Source organism: Ictalurus furcatus, chromosome 8 (assembly GCF_023375685.1).
Source record: "Ictalurus furcatus strain D&B chromosome 8, Billie_1.0, whole genome shotgun sequence".
Taxonomy (NCBI): domain Eukaryota; kingdom Metazoa; phylum Chordata; class Actinopteri; order Siluriformes; family Ictaluridae; genus Ictalurus; species Ictalurus furcatus.
Genome location: NC_071262.1, coordinates 8,388,970 through 8,407,925, shown reverse-complemented (window position 1 = coordinate 8,407,925; position 18,956 = coordinate 8,388,970). Strand labels below are relative to the sequence as shown.

General features: G+C 38.8%; 1 protein-coding gene across 9 annotated transcripts in view; it reads left to right on the top strand.

Annotated features, from left to right (window-relative positions):
- The first annotated feature begins 1,659 nt into the window (after positions 1-1,659).
- The window catches only part of lnx2b (ligand of numb-protein X 2b), a 26,168-nt gene continuing 8,871 nt past the window's right edge, over positions 1,660-18,956 (top strand). For 8 of the 9 annotated variants that reach the window (XR_008386524.1, XR_008386522.1, XR_008386525.1 and 5 more), the window contains exons 1-5: positions 1,660-1,870; positions 12,146-12,693; positions 15,484-15,674; positions 16,492-16,688; positions 18,320-18,712. Coding sequence is in view for 2 of the 9 variants with exons in the window: in XM_053630528.1 (XP_053486503.1) it covers positions 12,299-12,693; positions 15,484-15,674; positions 16,492-16,688; positions 18,320-18,712 (1,176 nt within the window). In the remaining 7 variants the exon portion in view is untranslated. The remainder of the gene's footprint in view (positions 1,871-12,145; positions 12,694-15,483; positions 15,675-16,491; positions 16,689-18,319; positions 18,713-18,956) is intronic. The other variant, XM_053630529.1, reaches the window with a different exon arrangement.

The following is an 18,956-nucleotide window of genomic DNA, read 5'->3' as shown; positions in this document are numbered from 1 at the left end:
TTAACTGAACCACAATGAACCTCAAACATGATGTAAAGCTTTATAGAGGGAATCGAGTCTTCTGCCATTAACAAAAATTCTAACAAAACTTAAAAAAAAAAAAAATAGCAACAACAAAAAAGCACTTAAACAACGAGTTACATCATCTTTTTATAAAGTAAATTCTGGTTTATGTACATTCTATTTCACTGGACGTCGTACTGCGTATGGTTGTGCATGTGTGACCAATACAATTTGAATTATCAGATAATTTTAAGGAAGCCAAAATGGTTTATTTGGTCCTCTTACACAAAGCCATTTTCGCTCGCTGCACGCTGACGTCACGGCACACCTGGCCTGAGAAAGAGCGCTGAGACACTCCCATAGACTTCTGTAGGAATCGGGGAATGCGGAAGTGGTGCGTGTCATGGTGCAACCGATAGCTCCAGCACTGAACCCCATTCATTTAAATGTTTTCCCAAACACAGTCGCTGGTAAATTGATCAAATTATTGCTTTTGTTGTTGTTGAAATTTTAACGCATTAGCTGATCTCTCATCATGAATCTTGTTAATAATGATATTTTATGTAGCCAGCTTTAGTTCATGTTTATTGTTCGATAATAGCTAGTTAGATTGTAATTGCAGTTAGCTAGCCTGAGCAACACTTCACTAGCTACCATAACCAGATGTCAGTTGGCCTACAATTATCTCAAATCACTTGCAGTTACTGGTGTTTGTTAACACACAAAGTTTATATTCTGTGATTATATTTGTTGTTAAGGTTAGACTGTATTAGAGTTAGCTCGGTGTACTTAATAAACTGGCAGTTGGACTTGCAGCCTAACTTTGATTGTTTTTTTTTTGGCATCAAAAGAACACTCCCCTACCCCACCCCACCCCACCCTTCAACATTGATCATTCGGAGGGGTGGGAATTAATTAATTAAAATAATAATATAATAATAAGAGGTATAGTATTTTTATATAGGCGCTGTCTATTTATTTATCAATTTCACTCATTAATCTCAGCCTAATCACTTTCCAGGAATTGCATAAAAGTGGCCTGTTTTCTGTCATCTTTCTCTCCCTGTAGGAGGTCGAACAAGTTTCTGTGAAGACTGCCCAGTCAAGGAAAAAGTTATCTACCCTCTCCCTGGATGTTATATAACCTAATATAATGTTTTGCTGAATGCCATTGTTTGCCTTGTTTATTTTACACTATTGAGCAAACTTCTTTCGTGAGTTCAATTGAGCAGTTACTTGCATTCATTGATATTCACTTGTTGTGCATGCTCATGTGAATATCTTGACATAAGATAACATTGCTACGTGAGTAATTATGACCATAGAAGCACGAAAAAAATATGAATGCATAGCTACATAATGTAAATGTCTTCTACGTTATGGGAGCAATCCCCTTTCCCTCCAAAAAAAATGCTGTCTCTCCATCACTCCCCAGAACAATTAAAATGCTACTATAAATGTAGTTATCAAAGAACATTATATTGATATTTACAGAATATTGCTACAAATACAGTCGCTGCTGTCTGTTCCGCTTAAACACATTCAAACAGGTTGACACAGCAGATTTGTTTGGAACTGTTGAGAGCTGCATGAACCACGTGACTGCGTTGTCGCAACTTTTTCACCTGGCCCTACCTGCGCATACGTCACTTCCTGTTGGTTTGTTTTTGAAACTGCGTCGTCAACGGAATAAAACTACTTGCAGGAATATCCCGTGGAGTCCTTATGGTTAACGGAGGTTATATCAGTTCCCTGACAGGACAGTCTTTTCGTTAGGGGACTTTGTCTCAGCTGAAACAAGTCATTTACCCTCATATCAGCCTCCAAGTACTTTGTTTTATTGCCCACTTCCGGGACAGACTCTCAGGTAAGGCGAGTTTCGGTCTTTCGTTTCTATCATGTGTTATGTTTTCTGTTCTTCACGCCAACAACGGGTAGCACTCATTAGTATGGTAGATATTAGAAACATATTTAATTGCGTATGTCGGTATTTCAGTCGGTATTTCAAGAATCAATAGTCGGTTGATTTGGGTTTAATGACACCAAGGTGACGTTTCGGTCAGTGCTGGTCAAGTTACACACTGTGCCTTTTAAAGGTCATTAACCCGCTTGTTGTATCTATGAAGAAATTGAATTAACAAATGATATTGCAATCCGAATATCCTGGTTATTTTATACCTTACTGTTTCATTGGGCTTCATTAAAGTTTAGCCTGTTGTCACGCTTTCAGACAGATTCTCTGTTTCAGCTGACTGCTGAATGATTTATAGCGCCATACTCGGGTGTCAGGTCAGTGGCTTACAGAATTGTGGTACATCTCTTCCTGTACACATGTAGCTGCCATTTAAGTCTTTTGTGTACTATAGCCTGTGGGATTTACCAAGTAATATATAGGATATAATTATTTTCGTCATCCTTCTTTATTGGCAAGTGTAATGTGTTTTTGTTGTGAGATGGCTGCCATGCACAACAGTAGCCATGTCATTATTGACAGTTGACAGGTCTGTTATTTTGACTGTCTAACCACAGAAGTGTGGACTGGAAAGAAGGCATTAAGACCTTGATGCTCGTATTTGTTTACATATTTTAATATGTTGTACAGACGAGAACGGTTCAGGAAATGAAACGTGTACCAAGCCTGGTGGAAGGCAGTGATCGTGATTGGAATAAAGTTAATTCGACGTTGGCCGTTCGATATTCGCAGATATGCGGAAATTAAGGGACCGTCTCTAAAGTTACATCCGACATTGTTAAACACGTTTCTAACTTCAATAGCATTTGAAGGGAATGACTTACAGTCATATAACCAACTGTAAAGTGTTCATCTAAATGTCAGGTGTGATGCACACCTTTTAGGTTTTTGATCTTTATTAAAATAAGCTATTAAATGATATGTAAATTAGATATGAATTTCACTACCGAATGGGCTCATACACAAAGTATACCGTAATTTAAAGCTCAATAGCATTTGAAGGGAATGATGTAAGTCATTAAAACATTTGTGTGTCATCGGTTCTTTTCATTATTTCATTAATAGGACATCTATTTTTTGAAGAAAACCATTCAATCCAGTACGGGTCATTTTGACCCCCTTCATGCATTCGTGAAGGTTTTTTTGGTTCATGCATTGTAGGGTTAAATATCAAAAATCTAAAAGGTGTTTGTCATACCTGACACCTAGCCGAACATGTTACAGTTGGTTTTGTGACTGCACATGATTCCCTTCAAATGATATTGAGCTTTAAATTATGGTATACTTTGTGTATGAGCCCATTCTTTACTGAAATTCATATCTAATTTACATATGATTTAATAGCTTATTTTAATAAATATAACAAATCTAAAAGGTGTGCATCATACCTGACACCTAGTCAAACATTTTACAGTAGGTTATATGACTGTAAGTCATTCCCTTCAAATGCTATTGAGCTTTAAATTATGGTATATTTTGTGTGTGAGCCCATGCAGTAATAAAATACATGGCAAATTTTATATATGATTTAATAGTTTATTTTGTTAAATATCAAAAATCTAAAAGATATGCATTATAGCTGACACTTTCATGAACACTTTACAGTTGGTTATATGACTGTAAGTCATTCCCTTCAAATGCTATTGAAGTTAGAAACGTGTTTAACAATGTCGTATGTAACTTTAGAGACAGTCCCTTAATTTATGCATATCTGTGAATATTGAACGTCCAACGTCAAACCAACTTTATGCCAGTGTGATAGTGTTCTCCAATGGCGTGATGATGAGACTTACAGCCTCTCTGTTTTCCTCTCATGTGCTCGCTCATAACAAATACATCGTTTCTGCCTGAATTATAATTGTAGAAGCAGTACAGACTTCTACGGAGCTGCTCATTTGTTTATGCAAGGTAGTGGTGGAGTGAGTGAGTCATAGTCTTTCAGTCAGATTGAGAAAAGCTTTTCAAACTGGTCACTCTCATTTACTTTGATTTACAATTTTCTTTATAGGTGGTGGACAGCAGTATTGTTGAGTTATTAGGCTGCACCTCCTCCATTCCAAATTGGAAAGCTACTTGATATTGACTGATGCTCAGAGAGTGGCCAATATCCATTGTCCTGCCAGATTTGCAAGGGCAATTTGGGGGCAACAGCCTGGTTGGGATTCCACTCTGCCACTGTTCTGTCTATATTTTTAACATGAGTAATATGACAGACAGGTAGTTGGATAATTGCACAAAATCTCTGGACTGCTCATTCAGGACGTCACCACAGTTAAAGCAAGACGAGTACACTTCTTTAAAATTTTTTTTTTTTTATCGAGTTCTCAAGTCACGGTTAATTAAGTTGCATGCGGATGTTGATAGAAACTTTGTGTAAAGTGGCTTCACTATTCATATTGTTGTTGTATGAAGCAGTCAAAATTGTTTTTGCAAATGGATTGGCAATCAATATCCCTTATATAGTAGATGTCTTGAGGTGGTATCAAGTGAATTGCCACATTTTTGTTTGCTGTATTGTCCAGGGCACCTGATTGGTACCCACTGACATAACACACTTGAGTGAATAGAAAAATAGATATTATTGTGTATATTGGAAGATGTTTATATAGAGTATGAGTTATTTTTTAGAGCGATATGGATGGTACTGTAGCATATTACACTATAGCCTGGAATTGGTATAGCTTTGGTATGGAAGTTAACAGTCAGTGTAGTCTGCAAACAAGCCCATATTTAGCTGGTGATAAAAGACCAACATTAGCCTGGCTGTGGTTAAGGAATGAATCGGTAAATGGGCCCTATATATTGTGAACACTGCCTAAGGGGCATGCATTAAGCATATGATATTTTTGCATCCATAGCTGTGTGGAAAATCATACCATTAACCTCATCCTTTAGATTTATAGTGTATTCATGCTTTGCTGTGCTTAGATCAGTGTGCAATTAGGTTCCCACTTTTATAGTAGCTACCAATATTCATGTATATCCTGATTGATTAGCATTAAGTTGTTGGGTTTTAGGGTTAAACAGTGGTCATGCTGTGAGAGCCATAGCTTTACACATTGCGGTTAGTAGAAAGGGGACACTGAACCAGACCCCAGTAGCTTAGATTTTCCCAGCAGCTTTTATGGTGTCTATAGACAATTCTTGGATTCATAGCTCATTAACTGTTTATCACTCATAAATAAGAGACATATTGATAGAAACAAGTTGGTTATTATATACACAGTGCTGTGCAAAAGTGTTAGGCACCCTATTTTTCTAGTACAACCTTTGTTATAGATTTTTTTATTTTATGATTTCTACATTATCAAGTAAGTACAAAAACATTTTAGATTCCCAAACATTAGTTTTCTAGCACAAAATTAAATGTTACAGAAAAATGTTAAGAGACACTTTTCAGACAAAAAACCCAATGAAGGTTGCTTGGTTTTGCTGCAAAAATAAGAAGCAAGTGAGACAGTCAAAGTCTCCAGAAGAACCGTGACTGGTCCTGCAAGATGCTCAATAAAACTTACAGCTCATTTCCTTATAAAACTGCACAGTACTGTGTGTGTATATATATGTGTGTGTGTGTGTGTGCGTGTGTGTGTGTGTGTATGCCCTCCACTAATATTGGCACCCTTGGTAAATATGAGCAAAGAAGGCTATGAAAATTTGTCTTTATTGTTAAATAAATTTACAAAAATATTCTGCTCTCGTTGATATAAAAATTGCTAACAAAACACAGGTTTATCCAAAAAAAAAAACTTTGTTAAAAACAGGTGTGCAACAATTATTGGTACCCTTTTAGTCAATATTTTGTGCTACCTCCCTTTGCCAAGATAGCAGTTCTGAGTCTTCTCCTATAATGCCTGATGAGGTTGGAGAATACATGCCAAGGGATCTGAGACCATTCCTCCATACAGAATCTCTCCAGGTCCTTCAAATTTCGAGTTCACCCCACAGATTTTCTATGGGTTTCAAGTCAGGGGACTGGGATGGCCATGGCAGTACCTTGATTTTGTGGTCAGTAAAAAATTTCTATGTTGATTTTGTTGTATGTTTTGGATCATTGTCCTGCTGGAAGATCCAACCACGGCCCATTTTAAGCTTTCTGGCAGAGGAAGTCAGGTTTTCATTTAATATCTGTTGATATTTGATAGAGTCCATGATGCCATGTATCCTCACAAAATGTCCAGGTCCTCTGGCAGGAAAAACAGCCCTAAAACATTAAAGAGCCACTACCATATTTAACCGTGGGCATGAGGTACTTTTCCATATGGCTACCTTTCGGTATGCTCCAAAACCACCTCTGGTGTTTATTGCCAAATCTATTTTGGTTTCATCTGACCATAGAACCCGATCCCATTTGAAGCTTCAGTAGTGTCGGGCAAACTGAAGACACTTGAGTTTGTTTTTGGATGAGAGTAGAGACTTTTTTCTTGAAACCCTTCCAAACAATTTGTGGTGATGTAGGTGACTTCAGATTGTAGTTTTGGAGACTTTCTGACCACAAGACCCAACTAACTTCTGCAATTCTATATCTGTGATCCTTGGAGATTTTTTGGCCACTCGAACCATCCTCTTCATAGTGCGTGGAGACAATATAGACACACGTCCAATTCCAGGTTGATTCATAGGGTTGGGCGGTACAGCTAAAAAATTTATCACGATATAATGTTTCATATCATTTGGTATCGATAATTATTGATAAATTTTAATCTTTTTAAACAAAGACCAGAAGAAAAAAAAGGGTTTTAATTTAACCACTATTTTTTATTTACCCACTTTATTAAGGCAAACAACAAATAATTTTAGTTTTAACAATCAAAAACAAAACAGAATTTAAACAAATATCTTCTCTTATATCTTATATGAAGATTAAATTAATAAGTCTTAAAGAAACTGTTGAACTTAATAAATAAAATGTTACAAAATGTGTGCAATGTAAAAGTGCAACTATAGAACAATCACGGCAAACTTTAAGGGAGATTAACGCCACATTATAGTGCAGAATGGGACTCCTGGTGCTCTGGTTTGTGCTCAGCCTGTTAGCATAGCCTAGCCTTGTACAAAACGGCCACTTTAACACTTACTTCAGGATAACACTGTGCTGAAGTCCACGTCTGACGAGTCGAGCTCCTGCTCTAAGGACACTCACTGTCCTCCACACAGCCGACATTTTAACAGAAAACACAAAAAGTGGCAAAATGTCACATTTCTTCCTTGCCCATTGTTCATAGTAACACGCACTATACGTGTACAGAGCATTGCGCATGCACACTACAAGTCTCTCGCAGCTTATGTTTCTGTACTTCAACATGAGGATGAAAAGAAACCAAAAAAAACTGCCACGCTGGTGAGCTGACATATCCTTTTTTTATTCACAATATCCTCTGCAGGCTCTGAACTCATTTCCACATGTGTTCGTGTGTTCTGATGTCACATGGCGATGACGCAACCGAACCCCACAGATACGCAAGTTGTTATTGGCTGTTTGCTTGTCTCTCGTAGTACACTCCTTTATCAAGGCATATGATGGGCTGTTTATGATCCAGAGATGACGCACGCTTGAGGGATGTTCATGCAACCAAACTTCATGTCTGTTTTTATATACCGAACATTTTTTCTATCATTATGGATAAAGGTGTACGGTTGATAAATTCTGAAACCGTTTTTATCGCCCAGCCCTATTGATTCATAACATTTCCAGTTGACTGGAACTTCTTAATTATTGCCCTGATGGTGGAAATGTGAAGCTCAACAACCTTTTGCTGCACATCGCAGCTATATTCCTTGGTCTTACCCCTTGTTATGAATGACTAAGGGAATTTGGCGTATGTGTTACTTCGTATTTATACCCCTGTGAAACAAGAAGTCATGGTTGAACAATTTCCTGTTCCGAGTAACCCAGGTGTACTAAAAAATGTAAAATATCAATGGGAATATACTTCAAATTTATTTTTCTCATGAATTCATAGGGGTGCCAATAATGGTTGCACACCTATATTTAGCAAAGATATTTTTTTGGATAAACCTGTGTTGTGTTTGCAATTGTTTGATATCCATGAGAGCAGAGTATTTTTGTGAATTGTTTTGAACAAAAGATCAAAAGGCTAAACAATAAAGACAATTTTTCACAGCCTTCTTTGCTCATATTTACCAAGGGTACCAATACTAGTGGAGGGCATTTTGTGTGTTTATTTTACTCCTCATAAATAAACGAAATTCTCAGTTTTATCTTTCAGTTTCAACTGTTGTCAGGTATTAGAAATCATAATAGTTTTTACAAATTTAAATTTACAAATGTAAATTTTTACAAAATTCTAAAAAGTAGTCAGATTGGCCGTGAGCAAAAAGTACAAGGCATGCAGGAAAATATTTCTGTTGTACACCATTATACAAAAAGAATAACACTTGCAATAAGTGATATTTTGAGCTCAGACATTCAAGGACTTTGTATAATTTTGCCCATACTGTAGATACATGGATAAACACCATGGTTTAAAAAGTTTTTTTTTTTTTTTTTTGTTTTTTTTTTTGTTTTTTTAAGTAGTGCAGTTATTTTTTAAAAATATTTTGTGATGCCTGTTTGGATAGAATAAAAGCAGTTAGTCTCTTAATATCTTAAAAGTTTGGAGACTCTAGTTGTCTGCACTTAGTCCATTGCTCCATGCAGAACATTTTAAGCTCATTTATATTCTTAGGTTTGTGCATGTGGATTTCCCTCTTCAATTCAGACCACAGGTTTTCAGGAGGTGTTTAAGATCTGGAGATGGTCATTGCAAAACATTCATTTTGTATTTATTTAGGAATGTCTGTGTTGATTTGGAAGTAGGTTTGACTTATTATCTTGTTTAAAGCATTAAGCATTATCTATGGTCAAGTCTGAACCTCCCAGGTTTTGGGCTGAAATCCCCTGTTACTTAGCAGAATTTATGGTACCATTAGTCTTCATAAGAACCCCTGAATCACCAGCCACTAAACGGCCCAATGCATCAGTCACTAGTGTTACTTACTTGTTTACAGTTCCATTTTGTCAACAAACATCCTGAAGATGTGCAAGGCCAAAAAAATTGCTGATTAAAGCATTCATTTATAATCTATTATAGGATTAGCAGTAACTAAGGGCTAGCTAGGAATGCAGCTGAAAGTTGGCTATCAAAGTTATAGTTAATGTGGTTTAGTTTTTTAAACATTTACCTTGTGCTGAATAAACTACATGGCAAAATGTTTGTGGACACCTGATCATCACAGCCATATGTGTGTCTTCCCCAAACTGTTGAAGTTGGATGCACACAATTGTTTAGAATGTCTTTACATGTTCCTTTAAATGTTTACAATTTCCCTTCACTGGAACTAAGGGGTCCAAATCTGATAATGAGTCTTGCATTACATATATACATTACAGCATGGTGAAATTCTTTTCTTTGCATATCCCAGCATGTTAGGAGGTTAGGGTCAGAGCGCAGGGTCAGCCATGATATAACAGAGAGGGTTAAGGGCCTTACTCAAGGGCCCAACAGTGACAGCTTGGCAATGCTGGGGCTTGAACCCCTGAACTTCCGATGAGTAACCCAGATCCTTAACCACCAAGCCACTACTGCCCCTGTTACAGCATGACAGTACCCCTGTGCATAAAGTGAGGTGAATCAAGACATGGTTTGTCAAGGTTGGAGTAGAAGAACTCGAGTGGCCTTCACAGAGTCCAGACCTCAGGCCCACTGCACACCTTTGGGATGAATTGCAACACTGACTGTACCCCAGGCCTCCTCACTCTACATCAGTGCCTGACCTTAGTAATGCTCTTGTGGCTGAATGAGCACAAATTCCCACAGCCATGCTCCAAAAACTAGACGATAGCCTCCCCTGGCTAATGGAGGAACAAAATCTGAAATGGAATGTTCAACAAGCACATATGTGATTGGTCAGGTGTCCGCATACTTTGGCTATGTAGTAGGGATGCACCGGAATGAAAATTCTTGGCCGAAACCTAATATAAAGAAAACCTTGACTGAATACTGAACACGTTTTTTTGTGTTTTTTCCATTTATTTTGCCATTTTTTTCACCATTGCATAAATTAAACAGTCAAAATGTGCTTTTTACTGTTTTGTCTTGCTTTTCAAAGAAAAAAATCAATTACAAAAACTACAATTTCAAAATATTTATTTAACACAACATTTTTTTTTCATTCCAGTAGGCATAGGCTACCAACAAGGCACAATATAACTTTAAATAAATAAATTAGTAAAATAAAAATATTTTGATGTGGTCATCTTTGAGCCCCCCTCGAATAGCCTATGTTAGGCCTATAACCGTATAAGAATGTAACACTCTGTAGCCTACAACTAAAAAGTGCATTAAAAAGTGCATTGACAAGAGTGATAAATGGTTATATTCGGTTATATACAGCTGATTATATTCGGGATATATACCGCTCGTGTCCCTGTACACCTCGTGGAGTATTATACTAGATATAGGATTTGTATGCCTGCCCTTAAATAAATACGTCTTTACCTGCTTCCGTACTCTACTCCCTTACGTCTCACGACGTGACAGAAACATGCTCCAAATCAGAAACAAAACAAACGCACGTGTCCACAGCTCGTGCATGCGCGCGCCCCCTCATCGAGGTCATGACATTCGCGTGTCTCACTCTGGCTGCTAGGCTATTTGGTTGCGTCATCAAACACGTCATTGTTTGGTCAAATTTATTCGGCCCTTTCACTTATTCGGCCAAACACCGAAAATGCTTTTTTTGCTATTTTCAGCCGAATAATTTCGGTTGCCGAACATTCGGTGCATCTCTACTATGTAGTGTACCTTGTACTAAATACATCATAATGCTATTTTAGCTATGTACTCTATCGCTTTTGTACACAGCTAACTAGATTAGCTAATATTGAGTAGGATATTATGTTGGAAGAGCTGGTTTGAGATGAAGCTAATTGATACCATCTGTGATGTTTGCTCATAAAAAAAAAGCATTTGCCTAAAAAGGTGTCTGTTCACTTATATTAGAAATTATTCCAGTCTTTGTATAGCTTTGCTCACTGTGGTTCATTTTCATTATAATGAATATTTCAGATATTACACGTGAGAAAACTGACACCTGTATTATAATGCGAAGGGTACATTCACTGTTGTCTTTTACCTTGTTAAAATAAAGCTCTGACAACAAAAAGAATATTTTATAGTTACCGCTAGAGTTGTAAAATTGTAGTGCTGCTGCGATAGCCCTTAAATGTCTGTTGAATCCAAGCGGATTTATCATCAGCCTGTCTACCTGTGTTATGTTTATTATTAGGGTCTGTCCTGGTTGGTTTTGGAAAGGAAGCTGTGACATTTGAACTAGATTTACCACCTTGAAAGGGCATAGTCTCATTTTGACACTTGTTTTAGTGACAGCCTGTCAGCCTGTGCTTACAAGTACTTCATTTAATTCAGAGAGGTGGAGTGGGTTGTGTCCAAAAGTAATGTTTGCACATGGGGCAGTTATGTTGATCTTCCACCACTGCCCCTTGGAATGCACTTCCTACGCTTTTGAGCGATATCGGCACATGAACTACCCCCTCTCCTGACACACACACACACATAACTAGACCCCTCCTCCTGTTTGTATGGCAAGACACTAAACACCACTCTCCACCCGGCTTCAGTTTACCTAGTCACACGGTTTTCTCTGGCTGCATGGTTTTTGTGTACATAAAGGTTTTAGTTTCAGTCAGGCTCAGGGCTGTCACTGTAGCTGAATTTGAATCCCTCTTTTACATGGAGTGGTTTCTAGGAGTCTGTCATCATTTGCTGTGAGGTGGGTGGAAAACCTGAATTACATGTACTACCCCAAATGCATAGAGGAAATCATTTGTTTGTTTACAGTGGAGTGGAATGAGAAAACTAAATGTCTATTTGTCATATCAATATGTTTCTGGTGCAGTTTGGGTGTAGGTTTGTGACTGTAATTCCTTTTTTTTGTATGGAATTATAACCTTCAGAATTTAGCAACTAAACTGTGACATTCAACCAAGTTGTGATTCCTGAGGAAATTTGTGCTGGGGATATAGCTGCCCCTCTTTCTCTGCATATTGTTGCTGTTAAGTGGATTTGTGTCATTTCCTGTCCAGCCAGGCAGGAGCCAAAAAAAGAACCTCCACTAGCCACACTTTTCCTTTGTTCTCTTTTTCACCAGAAATGTAAGCTGAGTAGACAAAGAGAACGGACATCTCTTCGTTGTTTGGATTGAACACTTGTCTCGAGAGATTTTGCGCCTGACAAGGCTCAGATAGAGAGTGGAAGTTTGAGGACACGTCTCCAATCTAGAGCGAGTAGAGCTCGCTGGACCATGGCGGAGCAGAAGGCACTGGCATCGCCGGGTGGCTTGACCTGGTCGCGGGTGTGCAAAGAGTGTGGCCAGTGCCACGAGAACCAAGAAAGTCATGTTTATGAGTACCAGGATGAGGTGGATGATGAGTTGGTGTGTCACATATGTCTACAGCCACTGCTCCAGCCTGTGGACACGCCATGTGGACACACATACTGTCTGCAGTGCTTGAGCAGCTTCTTGCGTGAACAGGACTTCTGCCCAGTGGACCGGCAACGAGTGACATTGCAACAGTGTCGGTCCGCCAGCCTGCTGGTGCGCAACCTGCTCGATAAGCTCACCGTGCTGTGCCCTTTCCACAATGAGTGCCAGCAGAGCATGCAGCGCTGTGAGCTACAGCCTCATTTGCACAACAGGTCAGTGTATGAAGTACACCGTGCACCATATTATAAAAGAAATATCCATGTAATTATATGAACATGACAATCAACTTTACAACATTCGTTAAGTTATTTAATGATCATTTTAGCTTTAGCACATGTGTGTAATTTGTTATTTGCATACATAAAATATTGAAGAAAAAAAATATTATTTCAATTTTTTTGCATGCAAGTTTTGTGGCAGAAGTATTGAACTAAATTAAAACAATATATTACTACACAATTACCACTGGGGGGGGATGGGGGGGATGGGGGGGGGATGGGGTTGGATATCAGTGAACCATGCTTGTGTTTGAAGTATCTTGACATTAACAAGGATTATTTCCTCCATTTCACTTGTTCATCTACGCACTAAGCCCTGCCTCTGCCAGCATATTTGAAATCTGACTCCACAAGCTCAGTGTCCAGTTGAAGATGGATGTTACACTTTAACAGAAATGTGAATATTTCTGTTAAAGTGTAATTAGCGACTGTTTTTCGTTCGTGCAAGCAATCTCTTGTTGCCATACAGGTCGTCGTCCTATTTGTTTGGGTAACATGTTAAAGTCAAAGCTCCCGTAACTAGCCTTGACAGCTGGTTAGACAGCTGATCTACATATAGTTGATAGTCCATATCACAGATCATTCATTCATTCGTCTAGAGTAAGCACTTTATCCCAGTCAGGGTTGTGGTGGATCCGGAGCCTCTCCCAGGAACATATTAGGCACAAGGCTTTTGCTATCAGTCGTTTGATAAGATGTTCTTGTATACACTGTTTAACTCTACACTACCTAAACTACTATCTAAACAGATGGATTGAAGACACCTGTGTGACCACAAAAAAATTGTTGCTTCTGTGTGTGCATCCACAAACAAGACAGAAGTAATCATAAAACAGAAGCTGATCATATTTAACGGTGGTTATTCAGTGTAAATTATTTAGGCAGTTCTAGAATATTATATGGTCTCGATTAATCCAGTATTCTGGATGAAATACAGTATATTGGTCATTGAGTGGGCATGACTAAGGCTCCGAGGACTTAGCTTATTATTGTTGAAATGTTACAATTTTATGTCGCTCCATTTATTCAGTCCACCTGTGGAAAAAAAATGTGCCGAATGTTAAAAGCAAGAAATTCATTCATCTTCAGACTTTGATCTGTTGCTAATGCCAATGTCGTAGTGAGGCCAAACATAATCTGAGGAAAGCACAAACTGCCCTCTTCCGCATACATGAGCTCACAGATGTCCAAGACTGGTTAGTTTGGCTCTGCTTGACAGGGGAGAAGGTAATACTATCCATCCCACATCCCACTAGAGCAGGGTCAGTTTTGTTCTTTTCACCCAGGGATGGCTGTGACTGTGGCATTGACAGGAGCTGCTTCACTTTTCTTCACAATCTTTTAGCTTTTGGTTCTGAACTGGGCATTAAAAGAAGCAATACGGATGTAATAACCTCACAAAAGGTCTTAAGATATTGCTATGTTTGGAAGTGGTACTTTGCTGTCAGACCATTTGCTTGTTTTGCTGGTCAACATTTTAGTTAAACATTAACGTCTTGTTTCTTTGCTCATATATGGTTAAACGTGGGCAGTTCTACTGCCTACTAGGGCAGAAGTGGACCAGATTGTAAATCAATCATTACTCTGTCTAGAAGCAGGGTGAAAACTGGTTCTTCTGTATTACTACATGCAGTATATTACACAGTTTACATTTTTAGTATTTCCCCTTGGAAAAAAATAGAGGAAAATCATGCTCAGGCATCTCTGGAATGTAACTTATCTCAGTATGGTGGGTACAGAGATTTGACTAAGCTTAACTGGAAAACTGAATACAAAATATAACATGAAATCAATTTGAGAGATTTGATTTTACATTAATTATGTGCCTCTCAAATCGTGTAATTAATTGGGAGCCACATAATCAACCAAAAGTAAATATCTGAGGCTCTGACCATTTGTTTAAGGCCAGACATGGACTTTATTTGTTGCAACTATTCAACAAATCTACTTATATTAAACATATGCACTAAACAAGGTATCTCCTCTTTTTGTGAGATCATGTGCACTATATCTGGAATATCATTAGAAATGGACATTTTTTTGGGCCCCAGCATTGACTTGCCCTCCTACTTATCATCTGATCCGTGGTTTGTGACATAATGTTAAGGTCTAAAGGTCATTTGGATGGTAATTTATGTGGGCTGGAGAGGCTCAGTGTAAACACACAGTGAGCAGGGAGTGTTCAGAAAGGGAGAGGAGGAGGGCAATTTACTCTGTCAGACCTGATCCTGATCTAGTCTGACCTGTCAACTCTGTCTGCCTGCTGCAGAGTAGAATAGCTGTTCTTTTTCCTATTCCTTTCACTCTTTCACTATGTGCCAGATAAACCAAAATCTTCCTCTTAATTCAACCACAAGAGAAACGAGGCCTGTAAAGACAAACGCTGACATGTGCTTGCAAGTTAGCATGTAGCACTGAAAGAAATGAATGAGTATGAGTTCACCACGCCTGTTTGTCGCTTGCTTTTAAGACATTTGAAAGACATTGCAGGATTAATGTTGGTTAATTTTAGTTACTGGTACTGGCATTCCATAATTAATGTTTTGTAGGTTAATTACCAACATACCACTTGAGTAATGAACCATGCTTGTTAATTAAGCATGCTTGATTTTTCATTTCCTCCAATTCCCCTGTCTGTATTTCTGTGCTCTGTATTCTGTCTATCTGTCCCCCTTATCTTTTTATTCTCATTTTGTTGGTTCTTCCTCACATCTTCCTTTCCAGATGCCCTGCATTCAGGCGGCTCAGGGAAGAGTCTGAGAAGAGGAAGAGACCCCCCTGGAATGAATTGAAGGGAAGCAAGACAGATGAAGACTCTGACACCAAATCCAACCCAGCACCCACACGTACATCTAATCCTCGTGCACCCCCGGACCCTGGCATGGCCAATCCTGCCTTTGAGGAGGCAGATGATGGTAAAGCCATTCGATTATCCTTTTCCAAACCAAAACCCTGATATGTGTAGGTCTTTTCAAATATTAAACTGACTCTTGGAATTGATTAGGAATCCCGGATGAATGGTTTTGTATAATTTAACACAGACCTTGTTACCAATTTTCAGTTGCCATAGCTTTGAACGACAGAAAATACTGTATATCAGTGGATATTGTTAGGAATAAACGTGTTTAAGTAACACCTGGTCAGTTTGTCAGTTAAGAGAAGAAAAGTGTGAAGGGCCTACAGAAGCCAGTGACAAGAGGAGGAAATGGATTTGCAGCTGTGTTGACTCTTGGGCGGAAAACAAAACAGGTGGTGTCTTTTAAATGAAGCAATTCCTTGTGTGGGAGGAAAATTTGGGATTACTGGGAAATCTCAGTGATATCATACTGCTGAAGCAGTCATCACATTAACACTGTCTGCTGTCTGAGAACATGTCTATACCATGCCATTCACTGTATCATTCATCTCTACTAGGAGTCATGACTACACAAAAACATCAAATAGAATCACCTGGCAACTAAATGATTATTTTTGACATAACATTGTCACCTGTTTTTTCTGTAATTGAGTCATTCTTCTGACTGATGATTATACAAATTGATAACTTTATTCATAATAACCCAAATATCCTCAGGTGTCATCCAGCCAAACAGCTGAGCGATAAAATTCAATTTGGACATTAGATTTTTGAGTAAGTGTGTCAAGGTGTTCTATTTGAAAGAGTAAAAATTGTTATAATATTTTATGTCCCCTCTCGCTCTCTCTCTCTCTCTCTCTCTCTCTCTCTCCAAGGAGCTCCCCTCAGGTCCAGTCTTGTTTCAGAAGCAAGCATTGTGGAGCTGTTTCGTGAGGAACCAGGGGAAGATTTGGGTTTGCGCATAGTTGGAGGGAAGGACACACCCTTGGGGAATATTGTCATTCAGGAGATTGTGCGTGACTCGGTGGCTGCCCGTGATTCCAGACTCGCCCCAGGGGATCACATTCTAGAGGTGAGACACATTAGATCTCATCGCATGTCTGTTTAGAAGAGATCAGGTTTATCTCCCTGCAGGACTTCTCTGTGCCATAACAATATCAATTCTTTTCTTCCTTACCTGTTGTCAGAGTTCACACCCATTGTACACAGTGAGTTTGCATTCCAGCCAGGTGCTTGGATAAAGGACATTTGACTATGTGCTGAATGTTGTGAAATTTTCTGTAGTTGGCGGTGAATTTGCCATGCACGTAGTGGTCTCGATTCATTTATTAACACAGCCATCCTAATGTATAACAGTAGCTCACAAGAGAACGTACCTACAAGGTTACATAACTCTGTCCCCTATGTATGGATGAAGTGCATTGTGTCCACATGGAGATTAAGCTGTGGGCCGTACTGCTGTTAATCTGTTGAATAATAGGATAAACTCTCTGCTGATATTTAGCAGGAAAATATTTTCCATACTTATTTGAAAAAAGTTTTCTGTTCAGAGGTTAATGTTTATAGTTGCGAACCACAAGCTTAGTTACACGATGACTCATTAAATAGAAAAAAAACAGTTTTGTAATTGTCTTAGTCTTGACATTGCTTGATTTATAAATCATTATTTATTAAATTTTATGAATTGAGACCTAATGGAAGTGGCAAGATTTCTTGCCTGTACACAAGTTTAGAAATGTAATGATTGAACAAGTACACCAATGATCATGTTGAAGTACACAAAGTTTTAATATTTGAACTTGGTAATGTTTTGGCTTGGTTAAATTTTGCAGCTTTGCCCAGTACAATGTACTTCACTTGGATTAATAATTAATTTGAAAGATAGTAGCACTGTGTTTACTTGCTTTTTTAGGATATTGGGGTTATTCAACTGAATCGTTCCACATCCAGACCTCTGCTAGAATTTCTGCCCCTGGCACTCATGGAATTCAGTGCCATAGAAAACCAAACCAACATGACTGGCCTTGCATACAGTCAAGCTGTTCCAGGCAGAATGAATGAATGCCTTTTGCTCATCCTGGCCTCTCTTAGTCCAATCAGATATGTTGGAAATCTGAACAAGGCTGAACTCTTTGCCCCATCAGGCTCCTTGAAAATCAGCTGTAATCCAAGTAGTGTACTTTGACTTGGATCTGATGGAGGCAGTGAAGGACAGATTTATCGTTTCTTGAAATACTAGCTCTCCTCACCCATGCTCAACAATGAATCACCTTTCAAGTAGGGATTTTTTAAAAACCTGTGCTGGAATCCTTACTTGGATACATGCTCCTAAATAACTCATTGTTTTAAGATCACAAGAAGTTCTCATTTGAAGCAGTTACTGGAAGTTGAGGTCACGTCCAAAAAAAGAAAAATTCCCACAAAGTGGATCATATTGCAAAACTGTTTTGACTTGGGGCAAGTTTTAACTACTTGTTACATTTTTGCTTTTGGCAGAGATATTCATGGAGTTAATGCTACCGTGTTATGAATACTTTTGGGGGGCAAAAAACGTTGGCATTAGAATATCTTATTATTGTAAAAATTATTTTGGAATTGTAACCTTAAACTATGCTGTCTTTGTGCATTCTGAAGGCCGGCCTGCTGTGTAAAGGTGCCTTTAATTAATCACACATTATGATTTTTTTTTTTTTGTGTTCGCAGGCGAATGATGTGAGCCTTGCCTCTGTCCCTCATGTACAAGCCATCGCTGTGCTGCGGCGGCCATGTTCTGTTCTCAGGCTTACAGTTATGCAAGAGAAGGGCTTCAAGCCAAGGCCCGAGCACCACGTGCAGCCTTCTAACTCTCCTGTGGTTCAACCTTCAAACAGTCCGGGCACGGTGATCCAGGTGGCACTGGTGAAACGTGAGCGCGCCGAGCCCCTCGGCATCAAGCTTATCCGCAAGTCAGATGAACTAGGTGTCTTCATCCTAGACCTGTTACCAGGAGGCCTGGCTGCCAAAGATGGCAAACTGCGCAACAATGACAAAGTTCTGGCCATCAACGGCCATGATTTGAGACATGGTACACCAGAGAGCGCCGCTCAGATCATCCAGGTACTGGGAGGAAGGAGCTATGCCCTAAATGAAAGGTTCTCAAGTACCCACTGCCCTGCACATTTTAGTATGTTGATTGCTCTTAACACACGTCATTTAACTAATCAGCTAATGAACAGCCTATTCTGAGTTGAAGTAGGTGTGTTAGAGCAGAGAAAACACTAAAATTTGCAGGATTGGGTACACCAGGACCAGGGTTGAGGACATGTGCCCTAAGTAATGAGTCTCCTAAAATGTTGTATGA